This window comes from Suncus etruscus, chromosome 13 (genome assembly GCF_024139225.1).
Source record: "Suncus etruscus isolate mSunEtr1 chromosome 13, mSunEtr1.pri.cur, whole genome shotgun sequence".
Classification (NCBI taxonomy): domain Eukaryota; kingdom Metazoa; phylum Chordata; class Mammalia; order Eulipotyphla; family Soricidae; genus Suncus; species Suncus etruscus.
Window position 1 is genome coordinate 43,744,121 of NC_064860.1, and position 24,624 is coordinate 43,768,744.

At 44.0% G+C, this 24,624-nt stretch overlaps 1 protein-coding gene and 1 non-coding gene across 2 annotated transcripts in view; one reads left to right on the top strand and one right to left on the bottom strand.

Moving 5' to 3' along the window:
- Positions 1–2,013: 2,013 nt before the first annotated feature.
- Positions 2,014–2,204, bottom strand: LOC126026499 (U2 spliceosomal RNA). Its single transcript, XR_007501745.1, has one exon. It is a non-coding gene; the product is annotated as a U2 spliceosomal RNA (small nuclear RNA).
- Positions 2,205–5,101: 2,897 nt separating this feature from the next.
- Positions 5,102–24,624, top strand: part of PAXBP1 (PAX3 and PAX7 binding protein 1) — a 33,459-nt gene continuing 13,936 nt past the window's right edge. Inside the window, exons 1-10 of the mRNA XM_049785758.1 lie at positions 5,102–5,526; positions 7,075–7,203; positions 10,825–11,001; positions 12,543–12,764; positions 13,854–13,957; positions 15,029–15,246; positions 15,933–16,122; positions 19,518–19,641; positions 23,202–23,301; positions 23,395–23,510. Of these exons, the coding sequence (XP_049641715.1) occupies positions 5,157–5,526; positions 7,075–7,203; positions 10,825–11,001; positions 12,543–12,764; positions 13,854–13,957; positions 15,029–15,246; positions 15,933–16,122; positions 19,518–19,641; positions 23,202–23,301; positions 23,395–23,510 (1,750 nt within the window). The 5' untranslated portion in view covers positions 5,102–5,156. The remainder of the gene's footprint in view (positions 5,527–7,074; positions 7,204–10,824; positions 11,002–12,542; positions 12,765–13,853; positions 13,958–15,028; positions 15,247–15,932; positions 16,123–19,517; positions 19,642–23,201; positions 23,302–23,394; positions 23,511–24,624) is intronic.

The following is a 24,624-nucleotide window of genomic DNA, read 5'->3' on the forward strand; positions in this document are numbered from 1 at the left end:
TTTTAGAAATGAGAAACATCGGGCCCGGAGAGATAGCACAGCGGTGTTTGCCTTGCAAGCAGCCGATCCAGGACCAAAGGTGGTTGGTTCAAATCCCGGTGTCCCATATGGTCCCCCGTGCCTGCCAGGAGCTATTTCTGAGCAGACAGCCAGGAGTAACCCCTGAGCATCGTCGGGTGTGTCCCAAAAACCAAAAAGAAAAGAAAAAAAAAAGAAATGAGAAACATTTATTTCTTCTTTCTGTTTTTTGAAGTGAGAAACTTTTTTTGTTTGTTTGTATTTTTGGGTCACACCCCATGGTGCTCAAGGGGTACTCCTGACTCTGAGCTCAGAAATTGCCCCTGGCAGGCTCGGGGGACCACATGGGATGCCAGGAATCTAGGAAATCTAACCACTGTCTCCTGGTTTGGCTGTGTGCAAGGCAAACGCCCTACCACCATGCTATCTCTCTGGCCCCAAGAAACTTTTTTTTTTTTTTTTTGGTTTTTGGGCCACACCCGGCGGTGCTCAGGGGTTACTCCTGGCTGTCTGCTCAGAAATAGCTCCTGGCAGGCACGGGGGACCATATGGGACACCGGGATTCGAACCAACCACCTTTGGTCCAGGATTGGCTGTTTGCAAGGCAAACGCCGCTGTGCTATCTCTCCGGGCCCCCAAGAAACATTTTTTAAAAGGCATGCACCTTTCTCCTATAATCTCTTCCTGGTTTTAGGTTTATTTTCATTTCAGGCCACACCCAACTCTGTTTAATAACAATAAACATTTTACAAATTAGTTAATCATTTAATTTTTTTTCTGATTGAATACTGTGTCCTATAAACTCCTTAATTTGAAGAATTTACTCAAGTATTTTTAAACTGCAGCTAGGTAATGACTGAGAGTTGTAAATGTTTCACTGATGAAATCAATGATCAAATATTATTCAATAATTATTCATTCAATATTATTGATTTATTTATTAAATATTGTAGCATGAATATTTATTCATTCAATATTCATTCATCAAATAAATATTCTCTGGAATACTTATTCATTTTAAATAATTTTTTTAGTTCTATCTATACATTTCATTCCACTGATCCTATATTATAACCTTTCATATCATTTGATTCTTCATCTGGTTGACACATATTGCACTAAGGTATTAAAGAGAAAATATAGCGTACTGTGGCTTTTTGCAGTGGTGGAGCACAAAGCCAGGAGTAACCCCTGAGCACCTCTGGGTGTGACCCAAAATCAAAATAAATAAATACATAAATAAATAAGATAAAATTACTATTGGATAATTCTATTTTAGAAAGAAGTTGATGATTTTAGTACCTTAATGTGTAAAAGGAAAGATAGGCTCAAGATAAAGGCCATTTCTCACCCTCAAAAGATATTTGGCTATGACCATACATGATTAAAAGGTCTGTATTAGACTCACTTGGAAGCTGATCAGGGGAACCTTTGGCCAGGTTTATAGAATTTGGTAATCATTGTCTACAGAATCTAAGATAGAAACCAGCCAACAAACTGGTTTGTCGGTTTGGTCTGAGTTTATGGGTCAATGAATTCATGTCAGCTCACAATTTGTTGGCATAAAAAAATAAGTTAATCAGAATGATTGCTTAGAAAGGGAGCTGTAAAAAAAAAGTACCAACCTAGGGGCTCGAGAGATATCACAGCAGGTAAGATACTTAACTACGTAACATATGACTGACCTCGGATTGATCTATAGTACAGGACTTAAGGGACTTGCCTTATATATGACCAATCTAGATCAGTTCTCAGGCACTATATGACCTCCTGAGCATTGTCAGGAATTACTCTCTGAGCACAGAGTCAGCTGGGTCTGGTCTAACTCCCCTCAAGAATGAATCCATTTGTTCAAGCAAAATTATTGTTTTGTTCTATAAAAGCTGTCTTTTCTTCCCAGAATGCTAGAAGTTTCATATCAAATGATGAAGACATACTATATTCACTAAATGAATTAGCTGGTTTAATAACCAATACACAGAAGCATTTTTTTTTTTCTGGTGCACTGTTCCTGGAGGTACTGCAATACCAGGTCGATGCACGGAGCGGACGGAGCAAGCTCCTCTTCCGACTCCCAGCTCCAAAAACCCATTTAATATATTTTCCTCAGATAGAGGACATATCAGATATTAAACTGATAAGAACAGATACTACACTTGATATTAGCCAAAAGGCCAAGAAGCGATACAGAAGCATTTTCTAAATAATGAGGTTTGAATAAGCAACAAAAGTGGCTATTTCATTTCAGGAAATTTAATATCCACTACATTTCCAACTTCTAGTAGAAAGACCTTTGGCTTGCATGCAGAGCAAGGTAACTTAAGTATTGACCTTTGTTCTTTAATGAGTGGAATTGATTCATGTATATCATTTATATATATTTGTATTTCAATATCTTGCTTCTGTTTTCAATGGCAAGGGTTTTCCCTTTGATCCATCTTCCATCTCTACTTTTTTTTCCATCTCTACTTTTATAGAGAAAGACCTTTTGGAAATTTTAGGCCCAGATACCAATACACACATTCTGCTCTTTGTACTCCTTGTGTTACTGAGATCCGTCTTTGGCTCCGTGTCACAGCCAGTCCAAGCACAGTTGGGATTTTTGTCCTGGTAGTTGGAGTTCGATTTCCCTAATAACACTTGAGTGGAATCTAAACTTAAATCAGTGCCGAGCAGTCAGAATAGAACTGCTATGTAATGCAAGTAAAATGGAAGCAAGTTGTTGTTAGCTTTTCCTGCTAAATGGAAGGTGTGGTTGAGGTAGGTGACTCTTAGCTGAGCTCTTTATTATTTATTTACCTTGTTTCCAAAAGTGAGTCCTGGTAGGCTTCTCTCAAGTCAAGTCACAGAAAAAGAAAATCAGCAGCACAGAAATTCTTGATTAGCTTGGGGGTTTCAGCTTACATTTGGAACTTAAATACAGTAAAATGTGGACAGGTTGATGGAAGCAAATAGGTAATAGGAGGAGTAAGAATGAACAAAATTAGAGGTTGGAGAGATTGGAGAGATAGTACAGCAGGTAGAGCACTTGCCTGCATGGCTTACCTGGGTTCAATTTTTGGCATCCCAAGCAATGCCAGGAGAAATTCCTGGGTGTAGAGCCAGAAGTAAGCCTGAGCGCTGCTAAAAAAAATTATAAAAGCATACATTGGAATCTAGTTGTTCCTATTCTAGTTCCTTCTACAAATAGAACCATTTTTTAAAGTTTATAGCAAGACTGAAAATAACGTCTTAAACACCAGTTTTTTTTTGTTTTGTTTTGTTTTTGGGTCACACCCGGCAGTGCTCAGGGGTTACTCCTGGCTGTCGCTCAGAAATAGCTCCTGGCAGGCACGGGGGACCATATGGGACACCGGGATTCGAACCAACCACCTTTGGTCCTGGATCGGCTGCTTGCAAGGCAAACGCCGCTGTACTATCTCTCCGGGCCTAAACACCAGTTTTTATGGTACTGGATACATTCCAACAATGGATCACTCTGCAGCTGGGCCAGACAGGCTACTGTGAACCAAGCTCCAATTTGTTAAGCTAAAAGCGCACTACAGTACACTGTTAAAAAAAAAAAAGAAAGAAAGAAAGAAACGAAGCTCATAAAAATAAGCATATTTGGGTTGGGTTTATGTAATTCATCCAATGTCTTTGAAGGATACTCTGGACAAATTGATCCTAGATGAACCAGATCTAGACTTGGGAAAACTTCCCCCACAACACTTGCTCCCTCCCTCCCTCCCTTTCCTCAAATAAATAGTTTAAAGATGCTACTTAAAGCATGGAGAGTCCAGCTTCCAGGTAGGGACCCGGTTAGGTCAGTCCAGGGAATAAAGCAAAGACTGTTACTCAAGTGACATAGATCTGAAATGGGACACATCACTCACTTTTTATTTCTTTTTTTGCCAATGAAATTCTCTGTTTCTCATAGAACCCTGGCAAACCCAAAATTCTTTCCGAAGTACTCTGCCTTTCCTTGTCATAGCAAAAGGGAGCTTGACAGAACAGCAGTGGTGCTTTGCCTTGCACGAGCTAATCTAGGACGGACCTCTGTTCGATCCCTCCGATGTCCCATATGGATTTCTGAGCACATAGCAAGGAGTAACCCCTGTGCCTCACCCGGTGTGACCTAAAACCCAAAAACAAACCAACAGACAATACGGGAATATGTCGGAAATGAAATTCCAGGTTTTGATTGGGTTTTAACATTTATGATGATGATGATGATGATATTGGTTTTGGAGGGGACAACATTCGGCAGTGGTCAGGGCCCTCTCCTGGCTCTGCAGCTCAGGGATTATCCCTCTGGCAGGCTTGGGTGATCATAGACAGGTAAGCCGCGCTCTGTCTTATGAAATTCCACGCTTTGACAGGTGCCCAGAAGCGACATACAGAGTGCAATTAGTGAACGAGAGAGAAGAGAGAGCAATTTAGTTTCTTCCTCCTCGCAAGCCACCTTCCTTCCCAAACCCGACAGCACCTTAGGGCTCCTCACCCAGCGTCTGCAACTCCCCACACACACCCCTTTGTTTTTTCTTTTTTTGGTTTTTGGGTCACACCGGCTGCACTCAGGGATTTTTCCTGGCTCTACGCTCAGAAATCGCTCCTGGCAGGCTCGGGGGACCATATGGGATGTCACCACTCGAACCACCGTCCTTCTGCATGCAAGTCAAGCGCCCAACCTCCATGCTATCTCTCCGGCCCCCTACACCCTCCCCCTTCCGTCCTGCATTTATTTGTCCCTCCAGCACTTGGCGGGAGGCTCCGTCATGTGACAGACGGCGCGTAAACGCGGAAGCCGCACTGCAGCAGCTCGGAGGGACGAGCGAGAAGCGTCCTCTAGCTTTTCGTCTCTATGATCCTCTCTGCTACCTATCGGCTAGCAGCCTGTAATGAGTTCTCCGAGCCGATAGAGGCCAGTGCAGAACGCCTACTTCTCGCGAGAAGGGCCGCGGTTTCTCTCTCTCCCCGAAGCGAGAAAGAGAGCGCGCGCAGGCGTACTGGGGCCCGACCCGGCGGGGCGGGGGGTGAGGGGGGAGCAACTCGGCGGAAGCGCGCTTGCGCCGTCGCGGGCTGGGCTCCCACTCTGTGCCCGGGTGGCCGGGCCGTGAGCGGCGTGCGGGGCGGCGGCGGCGGCGGCGGCGGCGGCAATGTTCCGAAAAGCCCGGCGAGTGAACGTGCGCAAGCGGAATGACTCGGAGGAGGAGGAGCGCGAGCGCGAGGAGGAGCAGGAGCAGCCGCCGCCGTTGCTGTTGCCGCCGCCGGGCACCGGCGAAGAGCCGGGCGGCCCCGGTGGCGGCGACAGGGTCCCCGCGGGGGAGTCGTCGCTCCTAGGCCCGGGCCCGCAGCCGCCGCCGCCGCCGCCGCCTTCCGCGATCGCCCCAGGCCCGGGGGTCGAAGCCGGGGGCGGCTTCCCCGGGGGTGCAGAGCCCGGCAATGGGCTGAAGCCGCGCAAAAGGCCGCGCGAGAACAAAGAGGTGGCCCGGGCCAGTCTCCTGAGCTTCCAGGACGAGGAGGAAGGTAACCGCCCACGCCCCGGCCCCCCAGGCACCCCACAGTTGGCTTCCCGCGTCCCCGAACCCGCTTGCACATCTGTCCCCGCCCCCGGCCTTCTGCTCCGGCAGCCCGTCTCCTCCTCTTGGTCGCCCTCTTGTGCATGGGGGTGCTCCCCCCTTTGGGGATGGATTCGCCCTTCTGATGCACCCCGTTTTTTGGTGGGTTGGATGGTTTGCTTTTTTATTGTTTTTCAACGTGACTCTTAGGGGGTGCTCCAGGGAGCACTAAAGTTGACACACACACACACACACACACACACACACTCCACGATGGCTGCTGCGCCTGCGGGGTTCACTGCACCGGCGTGTCCTGTCCCCCACTCTTGCAGTTGGACCTATTTATGATGGTGGGTAGTAAGACCTTTTCGCTCCCGGTTGAATGTTGATAGAAACTTCCAGTCACTTTTGAAAAAAGAAATCAGAACTCTGGAAACCATGGGTTTAGATTCCAGCAAAGTATTTTTGGCAGATTTCTGGCAGTTTTCATTTTCTTCCAGAAGGAGTGCAGGCATTTTTCGGTTTCAGTGGTGCAGGGATTGATCGGTACTTTATAAAATTTCTGGTGAAATTTATTTTTGAAAAGTAACTACGTGCTCTCAGCTTAGTCTTTAACAGTATGTGTCAAGTTGTAATGTTACAGAGTTACCCAGACTTGACACTGAGGTTGTGTTTTTTTGTTTTTTTTGTTTTTGTTTTTTGGTTTGTTTGTATCACATTTTGGAAGTTAGAGACCACACCTGGAAGCCCTTAAAGACTACTCATGGTCAGGCTCAGGAGACCCCTTGTGCTGGGGATCCTAACCATGACTGGCCACTGCACACAAGGCCTTATTCCCACTGTGCAAGAGATACTCTTGCAGCAGACTTGACGGTTCAAAAGTGGCACCAGATAAAAAAAATATATACAAAGTGAAAACTCTTAGATACTTTGTTTCTGATATCTTATTGTTCAGTAATGATGTGGGTTATTCTGGGGAAAGGCTGGGTAGATAACATAGAGATGACTTAAGATTCCTACCTTGGGCCGAGCGATAGCACAGCAGATAGGGCATTTGCCTTGAACGCAGCCAGCCTGGGATAGACCCGGGTTTGATCCCCAGCATACCATATAGTCCCCCGAGCCTGCCAGGAGCGATTTCTGAGCACAGAGCCAGGAGTAACCACAGAGTGTGGCCAGGTGTGGTCCAAAAACCAAAAATCAAAAAAAAAAAAAAAAAAAAATAGCCGCCTGCCTTGCACGCTACTGACCCTGATTGGTTTTCTCAGCACCACATAGTGTCCTCCTGCGAGCACCACCAGAAGTGACCCCCAAAACAAAGGGTATCACATGTGCATTGCTGCGGATTTACAAAGTTGGCTTTATTACTTGGTAGGCTGGAGGTTTGAAATGATTTTCAAGTGATGTGTGATTGTATGTGAGTGTGTCATTCATCTGCATGTAAGGCAAATATTAGAAGGGAAGACTCTCCAATTGGCAACGATTGCTACAGATCTCGTTTAATTTCTCTTTCAAGAAAATGAAGAAGTTTTTAAAGTGAAGAAATCAAGTTATAGTAAAAAGATAGTAAAATTGCTTAAGAAAGAATACAAAGAAGATCTTGAAAAATCGAAGATTAAGACAGAACTCAACTCATCAGCCGACAGTAAGTACCGACTGAGCTAATTGATAGGTTTCTTTAGAAATGCCCAACAAAAAGTTTTTGAACTCTCCTTCAACTGTTTCTGCCCTGTCGGGTTCAAAAATGGCAGTTCTGTGATTTAATTCTGACCATTGCGTTTTTAGAAAGTATCCCCATTCCTGGAATGTTTCTAATCTACTCTGTAGATTCTGGGTTTGTGTGTGAGAGAAACAGATTTTCTAGTGCTTGGGTGACCTTCTCACAGTTGATTTCAGTCCTGAGAGAACTGTTGTAAGAATGCTCTGAGTGGGGCCGGCGAGGTGGCGCTAGACGTAAGGTGTCTGCCTTGCAAGCACTAGCCAAGGAGGGACTGTGGTTCGATCCCCCAGCGTCCCATATGGTTCCCCCCAAGCCAGGGGCAATTTCTGAGTGCTTAGCCAGGAGTAACCCCTGAGCATCAAACGGGTGTGGCCCGAAAAAAAAAAGAATGCTCTGAGTTTGACGTTGATACTCCACTGCTCAGCTGTGGGAGTTGTTGTCTGGATGGCCAAAGCCCCCTCTGAAGAAGATCCTCACCAACTCCTTCCTCTCTAACCTCTTCTCCAGGAAAGTGGGTCCACTACAGGCTCTGGGCTCTGTTATTCTTGTACAGGGGCCTTGGGACATTCTTTTCCCTCCCTGTGGAGTTAAAGATCTAATTATCTCTTTTCTGTGCTGCAATCATAATAGGGAGAAAGTATGTCATTGCTTCCTAAGTATACAGTCTTCTTAGAAAGGTAAGTCACCTTAAAGCGTATGGTGTTTGTTTGGCAAGAAGTTCAGTTTATGGTAGTGATTGCAAGGGTAGTCTTTAGAGACAGATGAAGTAAGACTTTACAGGCAAAATGACATTTGAAAATGGATCTTTGATCATGAAAGTTCCAAAAGATGGAAAGACTTTCAGAAAATAGCAAATATGCCTGATAGCACAAGGTGAATGGCTTGTAGAGGAAATAGAGTTTAAGGGTTAAAGATAAATTGTTGGGAGATTTAATGGATTTTTAGTATCCACTGAGGCTTTAGCGTTTCTGGGTTCAATGGGCTGCCCAAATGGTGAGGCATGTGGCAAATGCTGATTGAGACCTTCACCTGGGGTCCGGAGAGATAGCACAGCAGCGTTTGCCTTGCAAGCAGCTGATCCAGGACCAAAGGTGGTTGGTTCGAATCCCAGTGTCCCATATGGTCCCCCGTGCCTGCCAGGAGCTATTTCTGAGCAGACAGCCAGGAGTAACCCCTGAGCACCGCAGGGTGTGGCCCCGCCCCCCCCCAAAAAAAGAGAGAGAGAGACCTTCACCTGGTCTGAGCATGAAGCGGCCTAGAGCAGTGAGCATGTGCAAGGACCAGAGTTTACCCACTAAAGCTGGGTTTGTGAAGACACATTTAAAATGTTTACTTTCCATATGGGAGAAGTAGTGGAAAGAAAGAATGAAGGGGAAACATCACAAGGGAAGTAAAGGTGTGCTGAATGTGCTTCAGCTTTGGATTGAAAAGTCAAGTTTGAGCATTTTTGCCAGAGTGACAGAGAATGAATACTCCCATGACAAGCAGAGTTAGGATCAACAAGTGGGAGAGGACTATTTTTTTTAGGGGAACCCATTATCTTACTGTGGGGGAAACTGCCTCATTTTCCCCCAAACCATTATCCAGAATTGACTTTGGACAGGGAAATGGTACAAGAAAGGTCAGGAAAATATGAGACCAGAAAGAGCCAGAACAGCAGAACAGCAGTATGACACTTACCTTGCATGTGGTCGACTCAGGTTGGATCCCTGGCATCCCAGGTGGTTTGCTGTGCACTGCCACGAGTAATTTCTGAGCAAGTACGCCTGACAGCATAAGGTGAATGATTTGTAGAGGAAATAGAGTTTTAGGGTTAAAGATGAATTGTGGGGAGATTTAATGAATTTTTAGTATCCACTGAGGCTTTAGCATCGCCAGATTCAGTGGGCTGCCAAAATGGTGAGGCATGTGGCAAATGCTGATCGAGACCATCACCTGGTCTGAGCCAGGTGTAAGAGCCAGGAGTAAGTCCTGAACACCACCTTGTGTGGCCCAAAAGCAAAACAACACCATAAAGAAAAGAGAACTGTAAAAGGCCAGTTTCCTGGTGAGTTTAGGGATTGAAGCAAGGATGCAGTTTCTAGCTCTCTCGTGGGTGAACCTCTCTTATCACAACTCACCGCCCACTCACTGATCATTTGCTCAGCGGTCATTCATGCTGGTATTGGGGGGAACCAGGTGGGGTGCTGGGGATGGAACTGGAGCCTGCTGTGTACAAGGCAAAGGTCCTTAACCCCTGTACTTGGCATCTTGAAGTGGAAGGATGAGCCCTTCCCAAGTCGCAGCTGCCCCCACACTTTCCTAACACTTGCTTCATAAGCAGCAGATACTTAAGAACTTCATTCGACAGTCAGATCTTTCAATTAGGCAGAAACTATTTTCTGCTCAAGGTGATTTGCCCAATTCTCACAGTCAGTTCTGAAACATGATGTAGTAGAGCAGAAGGGACTAGGGTTTTCTGCTCCATCCAACTTCCTATGTTTTTAAATCTCATGTCATTTGCATGTTTATAGAAGGGAGTCTGGGTTGTTTGGAAATACCTAGGTATGGCCCTCACAGTATTTGGAAATTGGAGGAAAGCAAAACAAAGGAACCAACTAACACAGTGACCTAGATATTAGTAAAATTGTGGCCGATGAGAAGGGGGAATGTTTTGAGGATCAGAGGGACTGTTTTCTGGGAAGCTGTTTTGATGGAGATGAATATTTCAGAACAAGCTTGTTTTCATCTTCCTGTTGAATGTATTGCCAGGTTCAGTGCTTTGGAGTAAACACATTTTTTCCTCAAGTTTAGCCTGTGCCATAAGTGGGCTAATAGAACTAATTAGAAGCCAGCTACTTTGTGTGAGGTACAAATCTAATGATGAAGGGGCAGATGGAACAGTGCAGGGGGCTGGAGTGTGGCTCCATGGAGAGGTTCATACGGAAGGTTTTCGCGGTTGATCCCCAGCATCATCATGCAGTTTCCTGAACTTGACTGGTTGTGATGTGCAGCCTCCCACAAACAAAATGGAGTGATGACCTCTGGACTCTAGTGTGTGCCCCCCGACTTCTTTGTCTCTATCTTGTCTCTTTGATTCTGGAACCCTAGGCCATGAAGCTTTCGGCCATGGCTGCGGGGTGAGCAGGCAGGCTCCAAGTTGAGGATGCGCGCCTTCTGGCAGGGCAAAGAGAGGTTCTGATTATCACATTCAGGGGACTCGTCTGGGTACCTGTGTCACAGTAGAAGAAAGCTCCTGCACGCACAGGAGTGACTGCTATATAGAATGAAACTTAACTGTTTCACATCTATGCAATCTGAAAGCAGGACAGTTGCCTTTAATCCAGTACTTAAGAGCCTCTCCTGTCACCTTGGGTGGGGGAGCTGTGCAGCCCCTTTGCTGTTTCATCTCTTTATGGCTGTTGTCATGTTCCATTTCCATACAGCAGTGGTTTGAAAAGGTAGTTTAGTAATAATTATAAAATAGTTCATGTTCAAACTCAAAATATACCTCGCTGGTCAGTTTTTTATGTCGCGATGTGTTTAAATTACTTTCTAACACTGTAGGTGAGCCGCTACTGGACAAAGTGGGGCATGTTAAAGAGGCCAATCCAGAAGATGGGGCTATCATCAGTGAACCTGGGGACGAGGAGATGGATATGGAAAGCGAGAAGGAGGAAGAGAAGCCCAAGGCTGGCGGAGCTTTTTCAAATGCTTTGTCTTCCCTGAATGTCCTCCGGCCAGGTACGTGTTTGCAAATGCTTCATTAAGGAAGAAGTTAGTTTAGTGCTATTTCTGCCGTCTTCTTTCTGGTTTTTTGTTTTGTTTTGGTTTTGGTTTTTGGGCCACACCCGTTTGACGCTCAGGGGTCAATGGTTATGCGCTCAGAAATCGCCCCTGGCTTGGGGGGACCATATGGGACGCCGGGGGGTCGAACTGCTTTCCGTCCTATGCTAGCGCTTGCAAGGCAGACACCTTACCTCTAGCGCCACCTTCCCGGCCCCTGTCTTCTTTCTTTGTTGCCTTTGCCTTTTCCTTGTCGAGTGAAAAGTAGGAACACCTCAACTTGGCAAGTTCATCTTCAGACAGCCAATCTTGTGATCAAAGCAATGGGACTTTAAGTGAATGAATACTAAATTGTATATTGTAGGTTGAATTAGCTTTTATTTCCCTTTCTTTTGTTGGTGGGGGTTTTGCACCCAACTTGCTCAGGTTTATTCCTGGCTCCACACTCAGGAATTTCTTCTGCAGGTCATGGACCATATGGATCACCTTGATCAAACCCAAAACAGCAGTGTGTAAAGCTGCCCTGCTGTACTATCTCTCTGACCTGACTCTCACTTTTTTGGTTTGGGGGCCACACCTGGTGGCCTTCTAGGTTACTCAGGAATCACTCCTGGCGGTGCATATGGGATGTTGGGGATTGAACCTGGGTTGGCTACATGCAAGGCAAATGCCCTATCCACTCCAACTTCAGACTCACTTTTTTAGACTTGCTATTAAAAGCAACCAAACAACAAGAAAAGCAAGAAAAGCACATCTAGTGGGTGGGAGTAAAGTGCTTGCATTGCATGTGACCTATCAAGGTTTGTTTCCCAGCACCATACAGAGTAGCCTGAGAACAGAACCAGGAATACAATTTGGTGCAACCCCCAACCCTAAACTCTCCAAAGAGCAAAACTATAATGGATATAAATGAGTTTTATGTTTTCATATTTTCTTTCTTTTTAGGAAGAGGTATTTTACAGATAGATTCACTGGTTATTCAGGTGTTGTTTGTTTGTTTTTTTAAGGGGGGGTGGCCACATGCAATATTACTCAGGGCTTACTCCTGGCTCTATACTTAGGGATCACTCCTGGCAGGCTCTGGACCATGAGGGATGCCTGGGATAGAACCCAGCTTGGCCTGTACAAGACAAATGCCCTACTCGCTGTGCTCTTTCTCTGACCCCTAATTAACTTTTTAAAATAGTTGGGTTACATGGGCTTGAGAGATGATACAGGGGGTTAAGTCTTACCTTGTGGGCAAAACTGGGTTCAAACTCTGGCACCTTACATGTTTCTGAAAGCCCTATCCAGGAGTAGTCCCTGAACAAAGCTGGATGTGGCCCAAAATATCAAAAAAAAAAATTGTTGAATTGCAGATCCAGGTTGAGAAAGAGATGCAGTAAATAGTACTTGAGTGTCACTTTAGCAAGGTTGTCTCAGGGAGATTATACTTAGCTTTTTTGGAGCTTGATACCCTACTATTGCCATATTTTATTACTTTTGCTTTATATTTCCAGGGGAAATTCCAGATGCAGCTTTTATACATGCTGCAAGGAAGAAACGTCAGATGGCCCGGGAGTTGGGGGATTTCACTCCCCACGATAGTGAGCCTGGGAAAGGCCGCCTGGTTCGGGAAGATGAGAACGATGCCAGTGACGATGAAGATGATGATGAGAAGCGCCGCATCGTTTTTTCTGTGAAAGAAAAGTCCCAGCGACAGAAAATTGCTGAGGAAATAGGTAACTACATCTAATGGTATCATAGTAAGCTCTCTCTATATTGCTTTTTAGTAAGTTCAGATACTGCAGTCATGTGCTGCTACTAGATTTGTTTTATGTTTGAGGTCTGTCTTGCATAGGTGAAGAGGAAGTATTATAATTTTGTGAAAATTAGGGACTGGAGCAATAGTATAGCAGGGAAGGCGCTTGCATTGCACCCATCTGACCTGGTTCAATCCCTGGTGCCACATATAGTCTCCAATCACCATTGGGTATAACCAATCCTGGCATTCCATATGATCCCCCAACCTATCAAAAGCGATTTCTGAGCGTAGAGTCTGGAGCATTGCCCTGAGAATTGCCAGATGTGACCCAAAAACAAAAAACAAAACAAAACAAAAAAAAAGACTAGCAATTTATGAAAGCTGTTATTTATCAGGTCTTTTTTCTCAAGGGCCAGTATTGTGACTGGGATGAAGTTAGCTAGGTGGTTGTTTTTTTTTTGTTTTTTTTTTTGTTTTTTTTTTTGGTTTTTGGGCCACACCTGGTGACCCTCAGGGGTTACTCCTGGCTATGCACTCAGAAGTCGCTCCTGGCTTGGAGGACCATATGGGACGCTGGGGGACCGAACTGCGGTCCGTCCTAGGCTAGCGCAGGCAAGGCAGACACCTTACCTCTAGCGCCACCACCCCGGCCCGGTGGTATTTTTTTGCTCTGTCTTATATTTACAAATAAATTTCTTTTAGTTTTGCTTAATTTAAAAATTACCATTTTTTCTAATAAATCTTACTCACATGCTTGAAATTACATAATTGGCAGAGGCTCCAGCGTTTGGTCTGCCTGTTGCTTTGATGTCTAACTCCAGAGGTTAGAACAGTTGAGGACTCAGCTCTGGCATTTACGCCATTTTTTGCTTTGCGGCTTCTAATGTTAAGACGGTCACTGTGAGAAGTAGTAGCAAATGAGAGAGACAGGAACTCATTCTGCATTTCAGTATGAGGGCCATGTTCATACAGCTTGGGGGGCTTCGATCTTGTGCAAGGAAGTGGGTTAGCCCACTGACTTGACTGCTTCTCTGGGCTCACGACTCTTTGCTGGTCACCGCTCTAGGGATCGAGGGGAGTGATGACGATGCTTTAGTAACTGGAGAACAAGATGAAGAGCTCAGCCGCTGGGAGCAGGAGCAGATCAGAAAAGGAATTAATATTCCTCAGGTAAGAGCTTCTTTACATTTCAGAACCTCAAGAGGTTCTAAAAGCGTTGCCTGTTGGGTTGGCTTTTCGTCATACATCTGATGAATGCACTGCTAAAATGATCATTGAGGCTGGAGAGATAGTAAAGTTCTTGCCTTGGAAATAGAGGGCCCATACTTGATCCCCTGTACCGCATGTGTTTTCTGAGCCACACCAGGAGCGACCCCCTGAGCCAGGAGTAAGCCCTCAGCCCAAACCTTCCCCTTTCCAGTCATAGTGATACGTATCTTAAGTTTTGTGTTCACAGCGATGAGAAATTTTCTTGTGTCTTAGATCTTTCTTCTTCAAAGTGTTCTAACAGCAGCATTATGAGAGCTTCTTAGGACAGATACCAATTCTCGCTAGCCCTTTTGTTTCTTGGTGGTCTGAGACTGAGCCCAAGGCAAGCTGGCTCGTTGGGGCATGAACCCTCACCCTCTTGATCTTCTTTTGGATTCTCCTCTTGGAGGCTGTTAGAGAAGCCTTGGATTGAACTGAGTGATGTACTTCACAGCTATCCCTTTCAAGCTGATGCACCATAATCTTTTGATCAGCGTTGTGCAGGGACATCTTTCCTGTGGAGCTTTCCTTCCCTCCCTCTCTTCTGATAGATTTGGTAATGCCAACCTCGGAAATGTTAGGTGAATGGGGAAACTTTCTGTTGCTAATGTTTGGAGAGTACTTTTGGATTATTGAGGTTTCCCAGGAGAGAAAGACTCATGACTCTCCACCTGTTAATCTCCTCTTGGCCTCTTTTCTGTGACCTTATGAAGTCCCAGCTCCTCTTCCATTAATAAATCGGTGGCCTTGAGCTCTTTGGACTTAACCCTTCCAGCATAAACTTCTGTCACAGTTTTATAAGTACTTAAATCCAGTGATCCCCTGATTTATTCATCCTGACTTGGATTTTGAAGAGCTCTGCCTGCCATCATTGCTTTCTTAGACTGTTTGAGTGTTGGTATATCTTTTACTCTTGTGTTTTTCCCTAGAAATGCATAGTTTTCCCAGTTTCCAGTGGCATTTTTTCTATGTGTCCCTTCTCTTCTCCCCTAGGTCCAAGCAAGTCAGCCCACTGAAGTGAACATGTACTACCCGAACACCTACCAGTCGATGCCTTATGGCTCCTCATATGGCATTCCGTACAGTTACGCAGCCTACGGATCATCTGATGCCAAATCTCAAAAATCAGATAATACAGTCCCTTTCAAAACTCCCAGTAATGAGATGACTCCCGTTACTATTGATTTGGTAAAGAAACAGCTTAAAGACAGGTAGGGCAGATCCCCTCTTTAAAGACCTGTCCTAGCTTTCTGTTCCTCAGCCAGCGTATAGCTTGGGCCAGCAGACACGCCCACGAAGACTCTCAAAGCTAGGCCGAAGATGACTTGACTGACTTCCCCGTGCTCTCTGCCACCTTGCTCCATGCTTCTGCCAAGGCCCGGACACAGTCTTTAAAAATGTTGCTCCATGAGCTCATGAAGACATTTCTGAGTTTGCACCTCTTGGACTGAAAGAAAAAAAAAAGTAGTCGAGATATGGGGAAGGGGGGGAATAGTACAATGGGGAGAATGTTTGCCTTGCATGCAACTGACCTGGGTTTGATCCCCAGCATCCCATATGGTCCTCATTTCAAAGCCAGGAGTAAGCCCTGTGCACCACCAGATATGCTGTCTTATCCCCCCAAAAAATAATAGGGCGAGAATTGGGTTGGGGAGGAAATAGTGAGATTTTGGGTAGCCCCCTCCCAAATAATTGAATGAAATTTGTAAACTGTCCTCCTTATTTTGTTCCCCACCCCTTTTATTTTTTGAAATAGCAGTACAAATGAAAAGCTGCAAGGCCAACTGCTTTTTATCTGCTAATAGTGGAACAAAATGCATTGTTACAGTATTGCAAGCATTCAGACTCCATAGACTCTGATGTCAATGTGTCCTGTTTATCCTTTTGTGTTCTTAAGGTTGGACTCCATGAAAGAATTGCACAAAACCAATCGACAGCAGCATGAGCGGCACCTGCAAAGCCGAGTGGACTCGACCAGGGCTATTGAAAGATTAGAAGGGTCTTCTGGGGGTATTGGTGAACGGTATAAATTTTTGCAAGAAATGCGAGGGTATGTCCAAGACTTGCTTGAGTGTTTCAGTGAAAAGGTAAGAATGCAAAAATATTAATCTCTTTGAATAAGGCAAAATTAAGGTGGTCTAGACGACCATGTGTAGCTCTTTGTCTCAGAAAATACCCACTGAATTGAGCTTTTAGAAGTGACAAAAAGTCACTCTTCGTTATCTTTGCTTTGTTACTGGCATTATGTCTTGTGGGCAAGTTAGTGGGTTTGTTAAACAAAAATGAAAATGATAAGGCACATTTCAATAAGACATTGGCAAGTCTTGCCCTAATAATAAGAGGACAGATTAGTGGCCTGCCTCAAATTAATAGAATCTAAAGAATTTTAGCATTGTCTTTTATGTGGTTCAGGTCTGAACTTTTACAAAAATTTGGCAAGAAATTATATATGTGCAATTACAAGATTATATTAGTTTTTGTAATGCTATAATTTGTTGCATTAATTAATTAACGATGGGGCTGGATGGCGATGGATGGAGGCCTTTGTGCTTAGGCCCCAGCCACGTGGCTTCATCCCCATCCAGCTGGCGAATTTCAGGCCCAGGTAATCCGCGTAATCAAGACTCACTCACACGCAGGCTTCAGGAAGAATCATCTTTATTTATGCCCTAGCCACCACAGGTGTGTGGCCTATGTCAACCTTTTAAGCATTCAGCTATATTTTGCTAGCCCTGCATTTTATCTCCTGTTAGCCATCTTCCCTTTGGGCTCCATGCGGCCCAAAGATCCAAAAGCCGGCCAAGAGACAAAAAGGGCCGAATCCCTTTCGTCCCAGGCTTATCTAACTTTATTCCGACCCCTCCCAGGAATGGGAGGTCTTGCAGGTAGGGTCACACCTATTATCCGGTTAAGACCCCTCCCAGAAATGGGTGGGTCTTAGGGTACACCACATAATTGATCATCATTGCAGCTCCTTGTTTTCTTCAAAGAAGTATGCTTCATTCATTTCAGAGGCCATTCATTGGGCATAATCTCTTTTAAGCTCTTACTTTCAGGTTCTTCCCCTCTACCCCAAATTATCAGTTAGCAAGAAATACAGCATCTTTTCCCAACACATATTATTTGCATTTTAAAAATTAGCTGACACAAAATCCCCTTCTCAGACGACTTCTGAAATAATTCATCTTTGAGTAAATATTTGATGCAGTTATTTACAAGCATTTCTAGACCACAACCTCACCTTAGAAAAAATTTAAATTGTGGTGCTTTCAAGTACCCTGCCCATCAATGATAGGCTGAATGGAGACACATTTTTCCTTAAACTGGACTGTGGATTAGTCTTGAAGCATGTAGGATGTTCAAGGGCATATTTTCACTATGTCTCTTGATTACTTCACTCCCCTAAAACCAGTGGCTGACAAAGAATACCACCTTTTTGCAGCTTCCTAATAGATTTTCATGGTTCCAGTCCTTCTGATCTGATGCAAATTCAGGGGGCTCCAACATTCCTTAGGGCCACCCTGGAGGGTTTTCCGTGTTCTTGTTCTTTTTCCCAGAATTGCTGGGGAAGCTGCCAAAGCACCTGACAGCAGCTCAGGGCCAAAGTTGACAAGTGCGAAGGGACCAGACAGAAAGCTGACCTCAGAGTTGGGACTTGTAATGGCGTCCTTCCTTCTTTTTGACAAAAAGCCCAACAGTCTGGGTAGGATAAGGATAAAATGCAGAGTTGTGATCAGCAAAATTATGCCATTCTTGTTATTAGCAGGGCGACTGTTTCATATAGCTTTAATTTATTTACAATTTACAAAAATAATATGTTGTTTGTCTTCTTTTTTTTCAATTCACCTGTTCCCAGAGAAATCTATAGCTGTGTTCTAATAAGGTTCAGAGTCCTTTAAATTGAGGCAGCTGTTATGTTAATGAGGAGTATTGGTTTTGATTTTGGCATTTTGACATGCATTCAGTTTAATGAAGAGTGCTGCTGATATATGTCATCAATTGTGATCTTATTAGCTAGGAGCAACTAGAATATTCATGTTAGTTATACTGTAAAACTACTCTTGGAGGGTAAGACCATAGAAAGAGAAGCATTCCTTACTGGTTGATTGGTTTTGTTTTGTTTTTGGTGTTTTTTGGTTATCAAGGTGATTTTTAAGTTCTTGCAGATCATTTTACATTTCCATTGTTTTGTTTCCCCTATTGTCATCATCTTTGTGCTCCTGAAATAATAGTCAGTGACAGTTGTGAACTTGGAGAGATTCAAGAAAGTATCACTGTGCATTCATTTTCTCTGGTCTTTGTGGAAAGGCACTTAACCAAAGGGTCACATTAGAATTCTCACTGAGCTGAAGGGTTAAATTCCATATCAAGCATGTGGTTCTGACTGGAGCAAAGGCTTGTGGGCTTACAGAAACTGAGGGGGAAGTGTCGGTTATATGATACAGCCCTAATCGCTTAGGAAGCCGATCAAAGTGAATAACAAATGATATAGAGTCTCTGGGCTCTGTTGTCAAATATGCAGGTTTGAGGACATTACTGCCTGGGGTGTGGCAGTTGCAGTAACTCCATCCCTTTGACCTTGTTCTCTTGGCTGCCTTTATAGTGGATTCATGCAAGTGTAGGTAATGGCTTTTGTGACAGGCATCTGTGTTCCACCTGCGGTTTGGTTATTTGGTTTGGTTTGGTGTTGTTTTTCTTTTCCCCCATTTGCAGTTTGTTTGGTTTAAGAATTTATTTTCCATATGCTGACAAACAGGAAACTTGAATTTGGTTTCCTCTGGTATGTATAATGGTCATTAGTGTCTTGTTAAAGTTTCCTGAGTTTTGAGTTGTGTTGATTTTAGATAGTAAGTGATAGAAACTTTATTTGCCTGCTTCTAATGTAAAAACAATGCAGTTCATGTTTAGAAATGAGCAGTAAAAGGCTGGGTAGGATGCTTGCCTTGCATGTGGCTGACTCCATTCGATTCCTTATCCCATATGATTTCCCTGAACACCACTGTGAAGTGATCCATGAGTGTGCACTGGAGCTAGGAGCATCCCCTGAGCACTGCCAGGTGTGGCCTTAAAACCAAACCCAAAAGAAGTGCAGTAAAGCTTCAAAATCCCACATAACATGAAAGTTTAAATGATGAACTTGTTAGATAATTGGGCATACAGCAGCTTTTTGCTCTTCATCTTCACTTCAGAAATGATGGTCTAGCGGCTAGCCCATGTTTGCTGGGAAGTCAAGAATGGACTTGAAACACTTGACAAGTATTTTATTCTAAAGGATGTTATAGTACTGTGTGTGGACTCCACGAAGAAGTGATTTGTCATAAGCATCCTCAAACTCAGTGATGTTATGTGTCCCACTTAGGAAGCCCTGGTGAATTCTGTCCCTAGAGAGGGTACTTTTTCAGAACCCGGAAGTAGTGTGGACCCCTCGAGGAAGGCCGAAGCGGAGGAGTTTGGTGTTACGGAGTGTGTTGTATTTTTACAGGTGCCACTGATTAATGAACTTGAATCAGCAATGCATCAGCTGTACAAACAGCGCGCTTCCCGCCTTGTCCAAAGACGACAAGATGATATTAAAGATGAATCTTCGGAGTTTTCAAGCCATTCAAGTCAGTCCATCTTGAAGGTTTTTATTATTCATTAAACAACCTTGTTTACTTAGTGCAGCCTAATTGAAAAGTAGAAAACCCAGAACTTTTCTTTTTTTTCCTCTTCTTTTTCTTTCTTTCTTTCTTTCTTTTTTTTTTTGTTAAAAGAGAGTTTCTTTGTTCTTGTGTTGGGTAGATGTAAACTAACACCACGTACCTGAATTGTGGTCAAGAAAATACTGCTTCTCAAAGGAGGAGCTTTTCAAAAAGCATGCACTAATATTCTACCAACCTTCTTGTTCTTTGGATATATTATATATATTGTACTTAAAACCACAATTTTTTTTTTGAGGGGTTAGGGGGCAGGGAGAACAAACTATAATCTATTTGACCCTAATTGAATCCTTCCAGCTCCTATTTCCATCCTGTTCATAATACCAGTACTGATGTTGTTGCTGTGAAAGATAGTGAAACATTTTAAATTTAGGGGGTGGGGGAATTGGGGAAGCGGGGAGCAGGTAGTAGCCAAGATTAGAGGATTTTTTGAGCTTCATCCCTTAGATAAATAAAATACTGTGTGGGTGTTTTTTTTTTCCTTCTAGTTTGCCTTAGGTACTAGTGTTTAGTACTAGTCAGCTAGGCCTATAATTTCTGAAATTATAATGTGACAATTTAGAAATTGGTTTTGTAGTTCTTTCATGATGTGTGATAGGAGAGACCGGGTGGCAGTCTTACTCAACAATTAGTTGAGGTCCTTAAACCAGGTAATCTAAATAAACCTTTTCAGTTCATTTTTTCATTGCCCTTTATATTCTGGGCTGCTCTGATAGGAAATTTCCTAGCATGAATTTCTTGTGAATTTTATGCCCTCTTTGTCCCGATGCCAGAGTTCTCAAATAGGCAGGGCACATCAAAATTGTCCATGATGCTGACTTAAATAAATGTAAACTTCTCAGACCCATCTCCAGAGATTAGGGTTAGGCCTTGGATCAGATCCAGTGATCCACATGTCCAGCACCCGTCTCAGCTGACCTAAGGGCAACGAGCCCTTGGGTTCTTGATTCTGAAAACAATGCTGTGTCCTTAAGGGTGTCCTTGAAATACCACAGATGTGGCATCTCTGAGAAAGCCTCTCACGTTTGCCTTAAGGGGGTTGGGGACCTTAGAGTGGTAGGTATTAAGGCCTCCAGGCTGAGTCGGGCCCCCCTGTGAGCTTTATGTGTGGCTTTGACATCCCCCACTCCCTCTTTTTGGCACCCAAGTCTTAGTCCAATTGTCGCTGAATCAGGCACTTAAGTGATGAGCACAGCCCTCCCTGATCCTTTTTGATCCTGATGGAGCCAGGTTTCTGGGGCAGATAACAGGTAATCTGTTCCTCTGAGGGGAAGTCATTTTCTTGGAAGAGAAATGGGGGATGTGAGCTGTGATTTTTCTCAGATAATTTTCTTGCCTATCATTTTTTTTTTAAAACAATTTGAAGCATTTGGCTTAGAATGGAATCCAGAAGCAGTGATGAAATGATTGCTTTTACATTGAGAATAGGAAACCAAAAAAGCAATGTAAAAGTGAAAAACACTGTCCCAGAGGGCATACTTTGTAATGGCCCAAGATTTGATGAGAATGACATGGGCTGCTCAAGTTCCAGTTCCTTTGATTCCTTTTAGAAGACCAAAATAAAACTTCATATGGATATGCAAGCAGTGACTTGAGTGGCTATGTTTATTGCTGCAGACAGAAGGAAGGCCTTCACTTGAGTTCACCTGTTCTTATTTCTATATAGATTCATGTTGCTATTGGTTATTAGTATAGCAACATTTCTATGTTTATATTATAGCAAGGAATGAATGTGAGCAACAGTGCCTCGTAAAGCGGCAGAAGTCCTATCTATATTATAGTTTGGGCCTATTTTAGCTAAGTCCTGATTGGTGTATACAATGAATATATAATGTTGGGGTAGGGCTAAAAATCATCTTTCTCCTTTATTAGTGAGCTTTTACAGAGACCTTAGAACAGTTTGAACTGTTTTGAAATAAGAATGGAAAACAGCAAAAAGCCAACTTTTCCGAATAGTAGTGTCAAAGTATGTTGTGAAGTAGAAAGATGAATTTCCTTGTAGTTTCTGCTTGCTGCGTACCGCTCCAAGATCAAGGGGAAACCATGCAGAAGTTGATACTTTTCACGTAGTATGTGATTCCAGCATATCCTGAGGCCCACCCTGCTGTGTCTGTTTATTTGTACCCCACGTTTTGAAGCTTGTCTCATCAGGATGTGTCAGTAGAGGAACAAGGGTACTAGTGATAGAGATTCGGGGGGGGGGGGCTCTTCTCTGGTGAAAATAGGACTTAGGAGTCTGGAACGAAGTCCCTGCGGCACTAGTATTGAGAAACTCCCTCCAACTTGAGGGTTGCCTTTCCCCACTGAGGTTTCAAGGAGAGTCAAGAGGCAAAGCACCAGAAAAACCGACAGAGTGAGTGGCAGCCCAATTTCTAAGAACTGCCAGCCCCAGGGAGACAGTGGAAGGCGCCAGTGCTGTAAAACAGGGCCATCCCAAGAACCATCTCTTGGAAACCAAAAACCAGCAACTGAGAGAAATTTAAATTGGAAGGTTGAAGCTAATGCTAGAAAACTTACCCATGAGGCAAGAAAATACAGAGATGGAAGGAAAATAAGAAATGAAGTTTGTGCTGTGAAAGGGTAGTGCTTTGAAAGGCCTAAGCCAAGCCAGTTCAAAGAAGGATTTCTGTATACAGAACTCCCTGCCTTTCCCTTCCCTAGAAGCATCAACAGAGTGACTTTTTTTGAAGTAAATTACAGAAAAATAGAATAAATTAAGGACAAGAGTGGGTAAGGCATTTGCCTTGCATGCAGCCAACCTGGGTTCGATCCCCAGCATCCCTGAATACCAGCGATGATTCCTGAGCATAGAGCCAGGAGTAATCTCTGAGCATCACTGGGTGTGACCCAAAATAGATAAAACCTCTAAATAAAATGTTATTTAGTTCCTACAACAAAACTTTTCTCATCTTAAATGTGCTGTTTTTTTTTATATCATCAACATATTCTTCCTTTAAAAAGTAATCTGCCTTTGTACAAATAACTTAAATTTTAATAGTCTTGCTATTAAACTAAGTTGTAAGGCATAAAATAGTCTACATAGGGTGTGGAGAGAGTACACAGGAGTCTTTGCTTGCCTTCTTGTGACAGACCCGGGGGCATCCTCAAGCCTCATCAGGAGTGATTCCAGAGTACAGAGCCAGAGGAACCCCTAAGCGTCACTGGGTGTGGTCCAAAAACTAAAAAAAAAATGGGGGGGGGAGAAAAAGGGAAAGAACTTATACTTACACATGAGAGTAGTTAGCATGCTCAATTGCATTTATGTCGAACTTTATTTTTTTTTCTACTTTTTTTCTTTTTTATGGGCACAGAATAATATTGAGGTTTGTTGAGTTAGAAAATGCCTGGTTTGCCAGTTACTGCAGAGTCCTGTTGAGATGAGCTAGAATTATGGCTTATTCTGTGCAAACTCTTTCCTCAGGGTTGTCGAAGGAAGGCTTTTAATTGTAACTATTGCTGTTTTACAGACAAAGCTCTGATGGCCCCCAATCTTGATTCCTTCGGACGAGATCGGGCACTGTACCAAGAGCATGCAAAGCGCCGGATTGCGGAACGGGAGGCCAGGAGGTGACCTAGGAAACATGGGCTGTTGGGTGGGGAGTGAGGGGCAGAGAGGGCGTCTCTTGGATCTAATTTGGGAACTTGATTTTGGTTTTTTAGGACTCGGCGTAGGCAGGCCAGAGAGCAGACCGGCAAAATGGCAGATCACCTCGAAGGCCTTTCCAGTGATGATGAGGAAACATCGACTGACATCACCAACTTCAATCTGGAAAAAGGTTTGCTGTTTATTTGGAACTTAGATGCATTATTCATTTGATTTTCAAGTGTGTGTTTTATGTTTTTGAGGGGAAGAATGGATTTTTTAAGGCCACACCCAGTATCGTTCAGGGGTCTATATATTGCAGGTGATCAAAAGGGAGTCAGCCACTTACAAGGCGATGCCTTAACCCCACTACTATCTCTTGGGTCCCCCCTCCTCTCCTTGTAGTTGTGGCTTCGGCATTAGAAATAGATGCTAAGGGGCCAGAGAGATAGCACAGTGGTAGGGAGGTTGCCTTACAAGCGGCCAACCTAGGACCAACGGTGGTTTGAATCCCGGCATCCCATATGGTTCCCTGTGCCTGACAGGAATGACTTCTAACAGAGAGCCAGGAGTAACCCCTGAGCGTCGCTGGGTGTGGCCCAAAAACCAAAACAGAAATAGATGCTGAATCTTTTTTTCTTTTTTTGTTTTTGGTCATTTCAGCAGTGCTGGGTCTCTTATGGGATGCCTGGGATTGAACCTGTATCTGCTACATCCAAAGCAAATGCCCTTCTTGCTATACTGTCACTTAGTCCCCTGAATTCTTCATTTGAACCATTTGCACCTGGGTGGCAGGGGTCCTGTGAGAGCCTAGAGCAGAGAAAGTACTTGCCTTTCCTATGCTTGGCACAACTTTGATACCAGATACCACCTATGCCCCTTCTGAACACTGACCTTCAAGGGTGACCAGATGTATCCCACAAACCAAACAAAAGGGGGGGGGGAGTGATTAATGTGCACTTGTCTCATTATCAGTAGTGTGAGGCTTGGTCTCCAGGAGATAGCACAGTTGGGTCTCTGTGGTAAACACTCTTTCCCAAGACTTTTCTGCTGGTTTTCAGTCACCAGGTCACTTTGGATGACCCACTCTTGTGACTCATGGGCAGTGATGATGTGGGGCCCCAGCTACAGAGTTGTGTGAGTTGTACTGTTCTCTGGTACCTCAAATTTAAGCTGGTTGTTGAGGATGATGTTATTTAAAGAATTCTGGTGACAGGGGCTGGAGAGATAGCACAGTGGTAAGCTGCTTTGCACACAGCTGACCAAGGATGGACGGTGATTCAAATCTCAGCATCCCGTATAGGTCC